Source organism: Poecilia latipinna, unplaced genomic scaffold (genome assembly GCF_001443285.1).
Source record: "Poecilia latipinna isolate Pla-1442-1.1 unplaced genomic scaffold, P_latipinna-1.0 Scaffold4181, whole genome shotgun sequence".
In the NCBI taxonomy this organism is placed as follows: domain Eukaryota; kingdom Metazoa; phylum Chordata; class Actinopteri; order Cyprinodontiformes; family Poeciliidae; genus Poecilia; species Poecilia latipinna.
Window position 1 is genome coordinate 1 of NW_015116797.1, and position 16,306 is coordinate 16,306.

At 39.9% G+C, this 16,306-nt stretch overlaps 1 protein-coding gene across 3 annotated transcripts; it reads right to left on the minus strand.

Annotated features, from left to right (window-relative positions):
* Nucleotides 1-78: 78 nt before the first annotated feature.
* On the minus strand, nt 79-14,543 carry LOC106942308 (gamma-parvin-like). 3 transcript variants are annotated; one of them, XM_015025556.1, is made up of 13 exons: nt 12,694-14,543; nt 10,552-10,665; nt 9,554-9,618; nt 8,553-8,655; nt 8,274-8,417; nt 6,631-6,746; nt 6,501-6,556; nt 6,357-6,391; nt 6,194-6,255; nt 3,719-3,787; nt 3,492-3,593; nt 2,756-2,828; nt 79-206 (listed from the first exon to the last, which is right to left on the minus strand). In XM_015025556.1, the coding sequence occupies exons 2-13, from the start codon at nt 10,613-10,615 to the stop codon at nt 133-135; spliced, it is 963 nt and encodes a 320-aa protein (XP_014881042.1). In that variant the 5' UTR covers nt 10,616-10,665; nt 12,694-14,543; the 3' UTR covers nt 79-132. The 3 variants fall into 3 exon arrangements, with proteins under 3 accessions (XP_014881042.1, XP_014881040.1, XP_014881041.1); XM_015025554.1 differs by lacking the exon at nt 12,694-14,543 and adding an exon at nt 11,320-12,664; XM_015025555.1 differs by lacking the exons at nt 79-206; nt 12,694-14,543 and adding exons at nt 2,063-2,517; nt 11,320-12,669.
* Between the last annotated feature and the right edge of the window lie 1,763 nt (nt 14,544-16,306).

Below are 16,306 nucleotides of genomic sequence, written 5' to 3' on the forward strand. Positions count from 1 at the left end.
TAGATCCCACTGTTTTTGTCTAAATCTGTACGACGACCCAAAAAACAAAAATACAGCAATAAATTACACAGCAAACACTTTTCCCCTCCCATCTTCTTGTTTATTTCCAGCAGCTCATCTTGTCTTCCTCCCTCAGTTCCTTTTGTGCTTCCTGAACAGGGCGTAAAGGACCTTCAAGGTGGCGGCGACGTCCTGAGAGACGATATCTGTCACAATATTCACAGGACAAATGTTACGTAATCAGCCTGGCCAAGTCGAAGCGCCGTGACTGCGACCACGCTTTGTGGACATTAGCTAATAGCTCCTCTCACAATCCACTCAGGCGGGTCAACAGATCAGGAGGACAAGAAAAATCCATTAGGCAGAAATTTGATCTCTCTGTCCTTGGTGGGACTCAATAAGTGAATGAACGTGACATTAAGATTGACTCCATCGCTGGCTCATCTAATTAACACGCACAGCATGCTCCCGTTTAAAGGCCTTTAGTCCTGGAATTCATCCTTTCATTACAGCAATTATGGCGTTAATTAAAAAGACAGTAAAAATGAATTAAATTAACTGCCACCTCTGGACTTAGATTAATCGTGCCGGTCTTTACATGATCAGTTATAGTGCCGGGAATTTATTTTAAGGTTGAAAAGGCGCCGTGCGCGTCCGGTGGAGAAGAGAATGGGCGAGTTTGAGCGCCTGTAAGAGGGAAGTTGAAACTCAACCAAAAGATCATCCAGTCGGTAACGGATCTACGGAGAGGAAAGACTGACCCGTTTGGTAATTGAAGGATTCGTATCCATCAATACCAATTGATGGATCGATACCAAATCAATCTGTTTGGTACTGATGGACTCAGGTCCCGATATATCGGTTGTTTCCCTTGCTTCGTTGTTCTCCTATTTGCAGTGAAAAAAGTTATACAGCAACTGATTATATTTGCTACTTACCGCATGAGAGTAACCTGTGGTTTACAGTGTCATGCAATATTTTTATGTTAATAAACACCCAGTACTATAAAAATATCATGAATATTTTTCTAATGGTATTCTCTACAATATTATTTGCTTCAGTGTTTTATTGTGCAACTATATTCAATGCAATAAAAAGTCATAAAGTGGTTAAATACTACCCTGCACGGGACGATAAAGAGCTCAAATTTTAGTTGATTCATTACGTTGCTGTATTGTACAGTATTATGTGAAACCATCCAAAGCCATGCAAATCGATTTTGTTTAATTTTTCTGTATCCTTCCCGAAGTTTCTCGCAACAGCTGGCAGGAATTTTGGCTGATTCCTCCAGTCAGGTAACAACTGAATTGTTCACACACCTTTTCAGATCTGCTTAAAAATCTTCAGCGGGACTAAGATCCGAGTTTTGAAATGGCTACTCCAAAACACAGATATTTAACTCAATATTTACCAAATGAGTGCTTCTGCAAACCGTAACTGTGCTTTTTATGTTCCCTTTAGAGCAATGCCTTCTTCCTCTCGGAGCGGCCTTTCAGCTTGTGTCAACGCGAATGATGAGTTTCACTGAACAGCTTCAGCCTGCAGCTCAAGCTACATTTCACACCACAACACATTTATCTGTGAGACATAATGATTACTGACTGGTTTTTATACTTTAACGGATAAAAACTGTCCCCCAAAATGAACCAGAGTTATCGAGGTCCATAATTTTGCCTGATATTTTTAAGATTTGCTCCATGATGTCACAAAGTGAGCAGCGTGTTGGAGGTTGAAATCCTCAGGTGCGCTACCATTTAATTCAAATGTTGCATTCATTAACCTTAATTGGAAACGTACCAAGTTATAAAATTACTATCTGTGTGTTCCCAAATTATTCCCAGGCATAGTTCTCCTCAATTTGAAGAAAAGTACAAAAAAATTCTCTAAAAAGCTCAAATTTTTCTGCCATTTTGCTAATAGAAATAATTCTGATATTCCAGTTTGACCAAAAACAGAAAACAATTTGTCCAATGTACTGTAATGTCGAGTTTTGTCTTTTTAAGCATTGCATGCTGTAAATTGGCTGGAAGCATCAAAAGGAGAAATATCTTTTTTTTTTTTGCTGGATGAAAAACTCATATTCAGAGGTTTATAATTGTATCATTAGTACGGCAATTTTCAAATTGGAGTTGAAAGACACTCTTTCTTTTTAATATAGTACACAGATACAATCAACATTTTGAGCCCGATAACAATAATATCCAGGATAGCACGGCTCATGAACATGGATTCCTCCTCGCAGGCAAACGCTCCTGCAGCAGAGGAGCTGGGTTAAATCCCTTTTCCTATCAGAGGACATCAAGACAACATTGTCCCTTTGAGGCTGCCTTTTCTGCTGCTCCTCTCTAAAGGAACGATGGTGGCCTGAGACGGAGAAAATCATCTTAAGGTATAAATACTAAGACGCGAGTCACGCTCATTTATATTCCCTGAACAATTTCATCTTTTTCCTGTGAAACACCGTCGATCCCTCTCTCCACTCCAGCGATTAAATTCTCCGTGGACAAAGCGTCCCGCCTGACACACAAACAGATTTTTAGCTTTTCCCATTTCAGCCGGATAAATGCTGCTGATAGAGGAGATAATATGAATTAGTTTGACACTGCTGTCTTGGAGCAGGGGCGCTTTCAGCTATCTGACTCGGTTTGCAGTAATTTTACAGACGCTAGATTTTTTTCTGCCATCAAGCCAATATTTTGTGCCGTGTTGTGATTGTGTTTTTTGCTCCTCTGGAAAGTGACGTCATTTTCCTCACCTTGCGGGTCAATATTGGGCAGCTGCAGGCCAATATCATCCAGGAGATCCAGGGCTAACGTCACATTATGAAGCTGCAGTCCAAAAACAAAGCACAAACATATTTATCAAAGTGAGTTTAAATAATGCTAATTTACATTTAAAACCTGTTTTATCTCCTTAAATACGAATTATGTTCCGATATGACGTCAATATTTCATTTTGCAGTTGCAGCCACGCCTTGTGTTTTTGAAATTAAATCCTCCAACTCTTGGTAATAGGAGTGTGGAATGTCCTTAACATATAACTACTAAACATCAGACACAAAGATATATTTTTGATTACTTTGTTCCTATCATTTTACCGTCTATATGTCTGAGAGGGAAGATGTTAGCGGATGTCGTTGCCCCAGTGAATTATTCATGAACCCGTCGTATTTCAGATAAAAGAGGTTTTACCTTCACAGGCCGCATCCTGTTGGCCCAACGTAAATTAAGATCAAAGATATTGGCACAAGTGCTTTATTATGTTAATTGCATAAATGCATTTGATCAAAACATGCATTATAATAGGTACTTGTGCCTGTTTTTGAGTGGTTAGATAAGAAATTAAGACACATAAAAGCAAAGGTTTTTAGAAATCCTAGTAGAGTGAAGGTCTTCATCGCACAACCGTTTATTTTAAATATAAAAAAATCATGTTAAGATGTTGAAATTTGATGAAAAGAAGACTTCAAACTTTAAAATCATACACCCTACCATCTCGGCGTCGTTAGCAGGGGTCAGGTGGAAGTCAACCAGTGGGATGAAGAAGCCTTCCAGTTGGCCAATCAGCAGCAGCAATATCACTCCATCAGCAAACTGGGACAGAAACGCGGGACTTTGGATCTCGTTCATACGAACAGTGATAAAATCTCAGGCAAGCTAAATGTAGAGTCTATTTTTATTATTCGGCAGCCTGGAGTAAACGAACCGTCAGATTGTACCTGTTTGTCCATATCAGCCACCTGCAGACCCAGCGATGCCATGTTCTGGTTGACGAAGTGTAAGATGGCCTGAAAGCGGAAGTTGAGAAGCGAGGGAGTAAGTAAAGGTGCCGTCACCAAAGCCATCCACTGTAGTAGGGGATGTAATCAGGCTCATAGTAAAGTAGCAACTGTTACTGTGTGCAGCCATTACTAAAAGTCACGCAATAAATTGGTCAAACAGTTGAAAATTAACCGGAGAAGGAAAAGAGACACTTGGCTAAGTCACTAAAGTTCACAAAGTTTAACTGTAGTTGCAGCCAAATAAACAGCCGATAAAAACTAATGCAACAGGCAGAGTGTGAATTTCCTCTGACGATAAAACCACCAAGTCCATGTTCTTTGCCTTTTATCGCGTTGTATTCTTAGAAGTAAAACCTGTGAAGGATCAAAATGCCAGTCATCGCTGGCATCCTGAAGACACCTCGAATTAGTTCACTTTGAATGGTTTCTACTTGTACTGAACACTGAACATATGATTAGATTAGAGAATGTGGATGAAAACAGTCCTTTGAAAGTTGGACTCAGAAATACCTGGAGATTTGAAGGCAATCCTGTTGAGAAAGCTCAGCGAAACACATTTGAGCACAACAAGCACATCTAAGGTTGTCAATAGGACATTGATCTACAAGTAATGACAGCGTAACCTCACAACATCGGCTGCTTGGTTCGACAAACAGAGTATTTCCTCCTAGAGAGACAAACTATGACAGTACATCGTATAAACATGGAGGTCCAGCAGCATGAAGATTATTGGCAAGGAGGAAAACTGAAATGTCAGCTCTTCAACAAATAAGTTGTTCTGATGAAAAATGTTCTCTTCCGTGGCCAGCTTGGCTTGAAACACATCACAGATCAAAGACTGACATAGTTTTGCATCAAATGCATCTGTCTTTACTTTTACTGGATGTCAGTGCTTCATTTGATGCAGTTGCTGGTCATAAAATATTGGCAAACAGTAGAGTTGATGGGTACTTGTGAAACTGCGAAACATCTAATTTAGCAAATCAAGACTTCATTATGTCATTTATAAAAGCTGTGTCTGAGTGAACAACAATCACATGCGGTGTTCCTCCAGGCTCCATTTTTACAAATTTACTTGCTTAACATAACCATGCTGATGACACATTTTATTCTACAAGTCCTTTATACTCACTTGGTCTGCTTTTTTTTTCTTTTTGGTATCCAAAATGAAATGTTTGAGATCAGCACTCTACTAGATCCAATTAGGCTAAAAATGACAGAACATGTGAGCAACTTTGGTGTGGCTTTAGACCCAGACCTACAAAGCCAAAGGTGTAAAGTGAAAACTTAGCTTCACTATTTTAAGTCATATTTACGGTGCCTTCACTGGCATATGTAAGACAATTAATCAGAGCTTAACCAAAACCTTGTTGCCACAGTCCTGACCGGCACCAGGGAAATGGATCACACCACAGGATTGCACTGAGTCCCTGTTAGTAAAAGGATAGATTTTTAAATGGTGTTATTGAACTTCAAGGAATGGTGTTGGACCTGAACGTCTCGTGGGATCCTTTTAGACGCCTCGTGTCTTCAGAGACTTGTTAGCTCAGTGTTGCAAGGACCAGCGCGGACAGCATTTAGTTTCTACGCTCACCAGCTCTGGAACGAACTCCCTGTAAACCCGACGTCCAAAAACTATTGGATTCTTTAAATCGGGACTGGAAGTGTTATTAGCTCTTACAAAACACTTCAAGGCCGGATTAAGGCGCCTTTTTTGCTGCCTCCCAGTGTTTTGTGAAAGGATCGACGCACCAAAGTGGGCAAATGTCAGGCCACCTTTATCACAGCCCTGACTCGCCGGGTGCAGAGGGCACCGTCATTGGCTGACATCAACAGGGTAAGCCAGCTTTGTGGGTCAAGGAAATGACACTTATCTTGTCTAAATGTCTAAATGTGCATTTGACTGTTTATTTCCTTTTATGTCATCTTTAAATGATTACAGTTATTGCTTTGTTTATCTTTTTCTTGAACAGTTTTTAGCACTTTGAATGACCTTGTGTATGGATCCTGCTGTGCTAATAAACATGCCTAGCCTTGTCCCGCCTAATCAACTGCTAATTGTGGAGCTAACTAAAGCATCCTGCTTTAATTGGATCATTTTACATTACAGATTCAAAAATCAACAGTCCATGATTTTCTTGTTGGCCTATTTTTGTGAAGAGATGTTAAATTGACTGGACTTTTTGTAGTTTAGATCTGCAACATGGGATAATCCCTAAAAAGAAAATGTTACAGTGACAGGACTAAGCAGACTTGTTCACTATAGTGAAAGTTGAAGTGCGGACCACAAGCCCACACAGTATGAGGTGTATTTTATGCATTAACTTTACAAATCTCTAAAGTTGGGAGCATCAACACCTTGAACAATGCCAGCATGTCTCCTCCTGTCGTCTATTTTTTATTTTTTTTTACCTTCTTCACTGTGTTGACCTTGGTAGCCTCAAGCTTCAGCAGTTGCTCAATGGGATCTTCCCCTGGGTTGGTGAGACATCCAGAAAAATGTGTTAGGCTTTAATGGTGTTTGGACAACATTCAAGATGTCACTTCAGCTCAACCTCTGACCACTCTCACTCACTTCCAGGATAGCTAGAGGAGCCTGAGCCTGCGTTGCTGCAGAAAAAGAAAATAAATGTGATATGACTTCTGTTTTTTTTTTATATATATATATATATAAATGAAATCAGAGTAAGACACAAGCAAGACGCAGAAATCCACTCACCTGTCCTCTGTCAGGACTTCGGTCTGCACCTCAGATTTGATTCCGCTCTTGCTTACCTGCGTGAAAATGAAAAGTTAGCCAAAGCTGTGTGGGAATTTCACCAGGCAGGTCCGGGGCTGAAAAGACTTACTTCTACTGTGACAACGTCAATCTTCACATTAGGTGGCAGATTTAGCTCAGGCTGGAAGGCTTTTGCCATGGCAACCAGCAGATGAATGGTAGCTAGGAGATCTTTGTTGTGGATGACTGACAGGCAAACAACGGAAAACAAAACAAAACAAAAAAGAAAAAAAAAAAGTTCAGCTTGGACTGATGTGACAGATCTCAAAAACATATGGTGTGGCAACTAAGATAAACCAAAAGGATCTTGGACAAACACAACAGAAGCACAACTAAAATGGGTAATTTTGGAGAAAGACATTCAGGGATGTTCTCAAAAACGGCTTCATGACTCAAGGAAAACATGGATACACATTTAGCAAATTGTAATATTTTGATACCTGCAACCTTCCTATGCCTTGAAAACATGTCTGTTTTGTGTATAAATGCATAAAATACGAAGAAATAGCTGCATTGCTTTTAGCTTAACGGTAGTTAGCTTGTCAGTGAGCATAGCAGCTAGCATAACTGCCAGAGGTAGGAGGCTAGCAATTAGCTACCTAGCTAAAATTACTCACCTCATATATCTTATGAGTATTAATACCTCATCTTTCTTTCTGAGAACCATGCCTTTGAGAAAAAAAACGAAACAAATAGGCAGTAAAGTGTACTTCACTAGTCTTCAAAAAGCACTGTCTCCAGCTTTTGTGGGGGGGAAAAATGGCAAAATAATGTTTGCTGAGGTATCAAAATGCTCTGGCTGCCGAGAAACCAGTCTGAACTCAAGCGACACTCAAACTAAAAGAGCCCTGTCATTTTTATTAGTTGCAATTTCCAAAACAGGTGTTACAGAAAAATCTGTGACCCATCATTTTCTGTGACCGCAGGGGACGATAGAGTGCAAATACTGTGTAAATACTGACACATCTGGGATTATATACAAAATAATGCATTATATTTTCTCCATAAATGTAATGCATTACTTTGTATTTGAGGCTGAACACTGACCATCGCATTGAATCCCTATGTGCCATCGTTAAAATATGCAAACCAGCTGTGGTCATTTAATAAATCGGTAACAGATTAAGAAATGGCCAGATTATTTTGGCTAGAATAATCTGTGATCTTATTGCACAGGCCTGTAAATAATGTCAAAGTTTAAAACAACTATTTTTCAGAGTTCTACCACCTCATCACTACAATCTGGGTGTATTTATAACAATATTTAACCCTCAAATAGCTAAAATCACACTGGTCACAGATCACTCTGGCCAGAATAATCGCACCTCCGCCCCCTGCGGTCACAGAAAATGATGGGTCACAGATTTTTCTGTAACACCTGGATTAAATTGAGAGTCACATCGCTCTGCATCATCAGGTTACGTCATCACAAAAAGAAGACGCCCTAAAAATATGTGCACACACATTTCACATTTAGATAATCATTTGCTTATAAAATCTGGGAAAATTTCCCATGTTTTCTTGGTCTTATTTTCCTCAAACTAACTCGATCTCCCTTTTCAAATTCCTTCCAGCTGGTGTGAGCTTAGATGGCACCCTCAAGCGAGCACCAAAGCCTGTCGTGAAATGAAGCTGAAGTCGGTGCCAGAAGGGGACATTTGTTCACTTGTTGCTTTTTTGTTGCAGAGTCCAAGTCGAATTGCGTCGACTCACGTTTGACGTCCCATTTGATCGGGCAGCTGTCCTCCACGCCCAGCATCTTGTCCAGCTCTTTCATGACGGCTTCCAGCTTACGGAGCTGAGAGGAGCCGGTCAGCGCTATCTCCTCCACGTCGAGCTTCACGTTGCCTAATCTGGCTGCAGAAACCAGGAAGACGTTATTTATGAGCTCGGGGTTAAGCTTCTGGGACTGCCCGTTTCATTTGTTCTCGGTCCAGTTATTGAAATCACGATTGAGTGATTTAATGGGACATCAAACGTGTAACGTCTCACCCAGCAGGTGATGAAGGACGAGTCCATCGTACAGATCCTCCTCCAGACTCTGTATCACGATGTGCTCTGCTTTCAAAGTCTTATTGATCCAGTCCACCAAGACCTCTCAGGACACAATTAATCACACAGTCAGACACATCAAACACCTCACCTTCTCACAAACGTTTTTCTTTTACCAATGCAGCAGATGAAAAAAAAAAAAATAAGATAACAGCACGAGAGCCTGGCTGCTTCTTAAATAAGCTTTGTCTGTTCTCAGCGACGACGTGAGAATGAACTGGACAGACATGGGAAAAGCTGCTGTTTCACTTGCATTTTGTTCTGATTTGAGGGTTTATTTATAACATTACGTGGCTGAAACACTTAAGTTGCTATTTTTACCTGCGACAAAGGGTTTTAAACTGCGATCCGTCAGACTCCCCACTGACACAGTCTGATCTGTCTCCTATCACCGCTTATAATTATGTTCATTAAACTTTCACTAAGCCTTCCCCCTCTCTCTCTCTCTTATCAGGTATAATTGATGTTCGGTACCATGCATTCATATGCAAAAGTGCATATATTTATATTCAGTTAAAACACTACAAAGCTCTGATATAATGGCATCTTTGTCAAAATTCATAACCTTTAAACTTTTCCATATTTTGTCACAACCACAAAATCTAATCCATGTTAATGAGATTTTATGACAAGAAAATGTGACGTGAAAGAAAAAATTGTATGACTTTTTTTTACATTAAAAAATTTCTGAAAAGTACGGCATCCATTTGTATTACTTTGTGTAGTTTCATGTAGTTTTTAAATCTCAAGTTAGAAAAATGTTTTGATAACTTTTACTTCCAATTCACACGTGTCGCTCTGTCAATGAAATAAAAATGTGTCAAAGTTTGAGGTCGTTACATAATGAGATTACAAAAAGGCAAGGAAAATTCTCGTGCAAGGAAATACGTATCAGAGATCATTTATTTTCTTTTCTGTTGATGAAAAGACTCATCTTCTACCTGCTTTAGGTTTTCAAGCTTGGGGTCTTTCAAGGATGTCGGCTGGATGAGCTTCCTCTTCTCTCCTGCGCCAGAAGTGAAATCGTTTTCAGTAATCTTTTTTTTTTTTTTACATTGTCAGGAATCTTTTTGGCCGGAAAAATACACTTAAATGCTTTATGGATAATGGATAAAAAGGACCAAACGGACTGTGATTGCTGAAAATCATCTCTCGACTCCGCAGGGCTTTTATTTTTCCTCCAACTTTTACTATCAGCACCACTGTTTTCTCATGTAGTCAGGAGTTGTTGCGAGGGTCAAAACATCTTCTCATAAAACCATTAAGGCATGAAAAAAGGAACAAGATGGAAAATATATCATATAGGGAGTCATATGTGAACTTGTGGAAATGCTGTTATATTTATACTTATTGAGACATAAAAATGTATTCATGCCACCCTTCACAGTTACTAGTAGCCATGACAAAGAAATAGAAAAAATAATAATTAATTCAGTTATGTATCATTATCTCATACTGAGAAATACAGAAAAATTACACTTTTTGTTTCATTGATGTTGATTTTTCACTCGCGTGAATTTTTTGATGTGTGGCTGAAAATGTTTCCGATTTATTCAACCTCAAGGCTGTTTGGGAAACTCCAGTTTGTGATTCTGAAGGAATAAAATATAATACCTACAGTATATTTTAAATTATTTAATAATGTTTAAATTGTTTGTTTAGTATTGTTTTTTTAAATGGTGTGTCTTCATCTATTTTCATGCTACGACCACAAAAATAAAAATAAAAATAAAACCACAGGGCCTTTTTACCTCATTTTAGTCTCAATGCAATAACAAAATTTTATATATGCCTCCAGTACTGAACTAGTATGAGATGAAGGCTGGTTAAATATTTGAAACACAAGAAATCCTGAATCAGTTTGAAGGAAAATGGCCAAAACAGGCAGGTGGGTGTCTGAAAACGGTACAACCTGCCACTTCATTTAAGACACACATACCCTGAAAAGACTCCACCTCCAGGTCTTCCTCCTTTTTGTGGTACTCGAAAGCGGCGGCCTCCATCTCCCCTCCTCTGGATGGCTCGGTCGCTTTGCTGACCTGTTGGCACGAATCTGCAGAGGAGTCAGAGGCTCTCAATCAAACACCGTCTCAGGAAGAGCTGAACATGCAAACGGCAGCAGAATGAAGAAACACTTCTTATCAGGGGTGTTGGAAGAAAGTCCCTCTTTCAGAAATGGCTTAGTATGTGTTCATAGCAAACTGACTCCTGTTTCTGCTGGGGATCGATTTGCTGGAAGGGAGGATGTCGATTCTACTCACAGACAGCTTATAGTTGAAATGTTTGCAGCATCTTGCAAATGTTTCTTTTCTTTCACATGTTCTTACCCTGCTGCCTCAAATTTTAGTGCATTTTATTTCAGCAGGGTTTCCCACAGTATATCATAAGCCTGGCAGGCCACCAGACTTTACTTGTGCGTCCACCAGGCTAAGCATTACTTACTTATTTAAGTCTTTTTAAAATGTCTCAATTTTTTAAGACTTTATAGTTGGTGTTCAGGTATTAATATTCAATCTTTCATTAACACATTATCAATTTCCTGTTAACTTTAAACATTTTCCAACTCAAAAACACGACGGGCCGCTGGATGAATGACTGCGCTAGCACCCAACCACCAGAGTAGAGTTGTTTCGTAGAGTTCTCTTTTAACATTGGTAAAAGACAGCAAGCCATTTCTCCCGCTAGTGTTTGTTTTGGTTGCATTTACCCAGAATACCCTGCGCTGTAGTCCGCTTCCTGCTTTCAGAGCGGTCTCCGGTCCGCTCGCCATTCAACCACGCCAGAGTTCTGTCCATCCGAGACAGGACCCGAGGTTTGTAGGAGAACCAGAGTTTGCTTTTTTTGTTCTGTCCGCATCAGAGTTTGATTGCGCATTCATACCTCCACAAATGAACTGAACTTTGTAGACAAACGAACGGTCTGCTGTCATGTGCAATAACACAAAGAGTATTGCAAAACTACATATCTGTGAGGATTTGGTTTTTCTGTATGTTAATTAGTGTCTGTGTCGTCATGTCCGCCCTGATTGCTCACAGCTGTGTCTGACGTTTCCTGATTACCTCTTGTGTATTTAATCCCACCTGTGTCTGTGTTCCCCCGTTGGAGCATGATGTGTTGTTGTTTTGTTAAAATTGACCAGTTGCTGCCTGTAACAGAGTAGTTTGTTGCCCCCCAATCGCAAGAAACACCGACGTTCCTGTTCTAGGATTAGCTTTGGTATGCCAACTTATTAGGACACTGCCAGTGATTGAGCTCCTAGCCTTTTGCTCACCTGTGCTGTCTGGACTTTTGTACTTGCTAGAAATATTGATTAAATCATCAAACTCAGTCGCTGCCTCACCTCTCTGCTTTTGGGTCCGAACCAACAACAACCGCAAATCATGACAAAATCAACCCCTCTGCACATGAAGTGACAAGTTGAGCAAGCCATTTATCCTAAAATACTTGCAAATGTTCTTGTAAAGTTTCATTTTCTTTCCATTCACGATACTCCTGTATTTAATGTTGGTCCAATGCAAAAGCCCTGATGAGATACGCTGACGTTTGCGAATGAGGGGTGTGAAAACATTTGAGTCACTCTAAAGGTTCCACCTATGAAAGTCTTTCGCTGACGAACTGTTTCAGACCAAAAGATCTGAAACAGGTAGTGGTTTCTAAAAAACAAAACAAGAAAAGAAAACTCCAATAACTCACTAAATCTTATCAAAAACTCTTTACACCAAAATAGGAAATGTCAGGTTTGCTCACTTCCTTTTTGTCAGCAGCTCACACAGCAGAGATCTGGAGAGCCCTGCAGGGTCGCATGGCTCTGCCTCTACCTCAGAATATTTTAAACCCCTATGGTTTCAGACACAAAGCACGGCGAACGCCCAAAGTCACACATCCTGACAAAACAGACATGACATGAAGCATGTCGAGCTGTAGTTTCCTGGATACGGAAAAAAGAGGAAGCCCTCCGTGAGCAACTTTTCTTCCCCCCCAACCTCACATGTGTTTTATGCATGTGTGGCTTCAATTTCCTGAGGTTGACAGCAACTTTCAAACAAGGTCATAAACATAAAGACTTTTTGAATAAGCTTACCTTCAGCTAGCTCCCAGAGAGCAACCACAACAAGACCGGGGGAGTTTCTGCTGAAATCAGTCCCTCTACAAGAAGTTGACTCTTAAAAAAAAAAAACAACTCGTCAAAACCCGGGGTGCAGGAAGTTGGAGGGCTGCGCTCCGATCTGAAAAGAGACACTAATGAGTTCTGTGAGATCAACAGGCCCAACTGCAGATAACTGTCATCTGAGGGTCAAAAGGGAAGACAAGCACAACTGAGAGGATGTGGCATGAAGGAAGGTAGCACTTCCTCTTTCTTTTTTGATACAGGCTTTACAGCAGAGCGTTTTCACATGAGGTTGTTTGTGTTCAGTGACACGATCTGTGTTTGGGATTATGATAAACTCAAGTGCGTGTGAGGTGAGAACTATATGCACTGCTTTGGAAATCTTCGCCTCCAGGAGCCTGGGGGATACGAGACTTTGTTGAGGCCTGAAGCGTTCAGACTTCTCTCTTTGTGATTGGCTGGCTCCGTTTGCTGACATCTGGCGTCCAGCCTCGTCAATTCCACGTCAAAAGCGGCTAAAAGAAAAAAAAATCAGACCAAATGAAAACCGGATTGAAGCGTACAAAAATAAGTGGGGGAAGAAAACCTGTGAGTGCGCGTTGCATTGTTGAGGGAAAAGGAGGGGGGGGGGATACAGACCACCCATAAGGGAGACGAAAGGGCAATTTGGGAGATGTGGAAGGTTACCATAGCAACAAAGGTATGAGACAAGAAAATAAAGGCCTAAAATAAATCCATAATATCTTTACTCTACCCAAATTGCAGGAATTACCTGTTCCAAAGCCATTCTCTCTCAAAAAGCCAAGGCAAATCTAACCTATCACACGAATCAAATGAAATCCTCCTTCAGTTTCAGTCCAGGCTTTTATTTCCTCCTGATAGGCGAAATGAAGAGAGGGGAAGAAAAAAGAAAAAGAAAAAACTTGCAGCTGAGAGGTGCAGTAAGATCTCCGTCGAGACCGACTCATCTATTCTCTCAATTATTCAGTTTGGTTGGAAAATGCCTGAGCAGACGTGCTCTGTGCGTTTTCAGCAGGTCTCCAGGTAGCGCCGCGCGGCCGCAGCGACCGGAGGAGCGCAGAGACAGCGGTCCAGACCGCCGCCGAGGCTCATTTAAAAGCCCGACGATGCCCCAGACCAGGGCTCTCCTGAGACACGGGGAACACGCTGCACTTAAGGTACATTGCAACATCAGATTTTACAGCTTAGAAAACTGGATATATAGGTCAGGTCAGTATCCCGCACTGTTTCTGCTACTTAGAAACATTTAAAAAGTAAATCTTTTAAAAGATTTGAAATCTTCATGCATACATACATATGAATTTCACATGTGTTTTTGATTGTGTGAAACTCATACATTTGTTAGATGGGAGAAATGTAATAATAAAATTTGCCAATAGTCTGCTTACGCAAGAACTACACTCTGTTTTTGATCCAGTTTTAAGGATTCGGCCATTTTGCGTTAAAGCCCAGCATCAACTACGTTAGATCTGATGACTCAGAAATAAAGTTCAGTACAGGACTTCCTCGACATTTGCTTGACTGCAGCCTTTAGCTAACGTCGCAGTTTGCAGAAAGGTTGCTAAAGATCAAAATAATGTAATTTTACAAAGGTATCAGTCTGGAGGAGGGTAGCAAAAATAAAAATAAAAAATCCACAGCAACACTGAAGATGCTGCAGAAGTTTCCAACAAGTTCTGGCTGCGTTTGGCGAGCCAGTATATTCAGACTGAAGAATAAAGTTTTTTCCTCCAGGCCTGGGTAATGTCATCTAAAACTTCTCAGCAAATCACGTTAAGGTCGATTTGATGTGAATCGGTGCTTAACATCTCAAGATACTTACCCAAATATGGTTCTGGCAGTTTCCTGATCCAAGTGTATGTCCAAGTCAACAAAAGAGCGACTTCTTGGGAGACGAGCTAAAAATCTGAAATCTGTGGAGACACAGGAAATGTTCTCACAGCCCCTCAGGAGTGGGAGCAAATATTACCATGTTATCCTGAGGGATGCAGACTGGAAATGGAAATTGAGTCTCAAAGTGTTTGTTTTAAAGGTATACTCTTTTTTTTTTTTGTTGTTGTCATTTTTAATCATGCTTCCTTTTGGCAGATTTGTTGTCATTCAGAAGTGCGGGACAAATATTGAGTTATTTCTTTGAAAAGATTTTGAAAATTATTATCATTGCCTCATTTCTTTCCTTCACAAAAACCTGAAATTTTAGCAGGAATGAGTAAAATTTTAAGAGCCAAAGTATCTTTTGTAATTGAAGGTACCGGAGGATTTTTTTTTTTTTTGGCATTGTTGTATAAAGCCGAGGCGGATGTTAGGGTGACATCTGCCTTGGCAAGACAGATGCTAATGAACAGCTAGCATCTAGGAGATATAGATTATCTCATCTTAGAGAGGATATCTGCAGAATTGAGGCACCATATTATGTTGTTTCTAGCTTTCTAGAAAAAGCTTATAAAACTTCAGAAACTAGAACAGAAAACATATCCAGTCATTTACAGTGTTTGTGCTCAAAGCTACACAGATAAACAGCATTAGCTTGTCTGACAGCGTCTGCCAAGTCTAAATTATTGTGATTATGTTAGCATGACTAATTATTTAAGTAGAAAATTTCAAACTGAGGCATTCCCATATCCTCTGACGGCAGAGAAACATGTCTGTGTTGCATAAAGTCTCATCCTGACAAGTCTGTGGGTGCGCGAACTGTAATTAGGTTTCTTTTTTTTTTTTTCCTATTTTTGCTCCTTTAACGTGTTTTTATTTCGTCGAGTCAATTATGATTTAGACCTGTATTGGGTTCATCTTTGGTATAATTTTGGAGTTGAGTGTTCAACTCTGCACGTGTTTGTCAAAAGTTTGTAGGCTTTTATTTACACCAAAAAAATATCTTGTTGTTTTTATTATGATAATTCATTTGAAATATTTTGCATTTATCAGTTGAGCCTTATTTTGCAGTGTTTAACTCTGGTGTGTCACTGCTGCAGAAACAAACAAAGCCTTGCCTTAATGATTCTGCCTGCGTCGCAGCAAATGTTTCTGTAAAAATTAGCATTAATAATGCCTTCATAGCAGTGTAAAATATTCAGCTTTACTTGGCAATCAGCTGTGAATTTTGTGCTTAAAAAAATCTGGGTGATCCCCCTTACTGTCCGGCAAGAGAATACAATTTAATGTATTTCGTGAGGAATTGATTCTTTCAGTCTCTTCTATAATCCGTATATTGAGTCCAGAAACTGTGAGAATTGTCTTAATCTTCTTTACATGTTGGTGTTCAAGACGAGTAGTAGTAGTCCTGCAATGTTTTGTAGACAAAGCAAAAACTTTAACCGAACATGATACTAAGTCGTCGTCTTGAACAGATAGAGGTTTTTAACAGGAGAGTCATGTTTGTGCTTATTTGAGAGAATATAAATGTTAATTTTGACACATGTATTTTATCCCAAATACTTTTGGACCTCGGCAGTCATTTTGACCCCATATATGTTACCAAGTCGTAAAATTTTATCCAACAGAAAAAGAAAAAAAAACGGGCAACAACAACAACAAAAAAAAACGGGCAACAACAACAACAAAAACA

What these genes read in the sequence shown, in the direction of transcription:
- LOC106942308 (XM_015025554.1), bottom strand. Translation starts at nt 11,407, where the DNA reads ATGGACAGAACTCTGGCGTGGTTGAATGGCGAGCGGACCGGAGACCGC. An exon ending in CGTCCTTCATCACCTGCTGG is followed by an intron (nt 8,418 to 8,552) that starts GTGAGACGTTAC and finishes TGGTTTCTGCAG; the next exon opens with CCAGATTAGGCAACGTGAAG. An exon ending in CTCCTCTAGCTATCCTGGAA is followed by an intron (nt 6,256 to 6,356) that starts GTGAGTGAGAGT and finishes TCACCAACCCAG; the next exon opens with GGGAAGATCCCATTGAGCAA.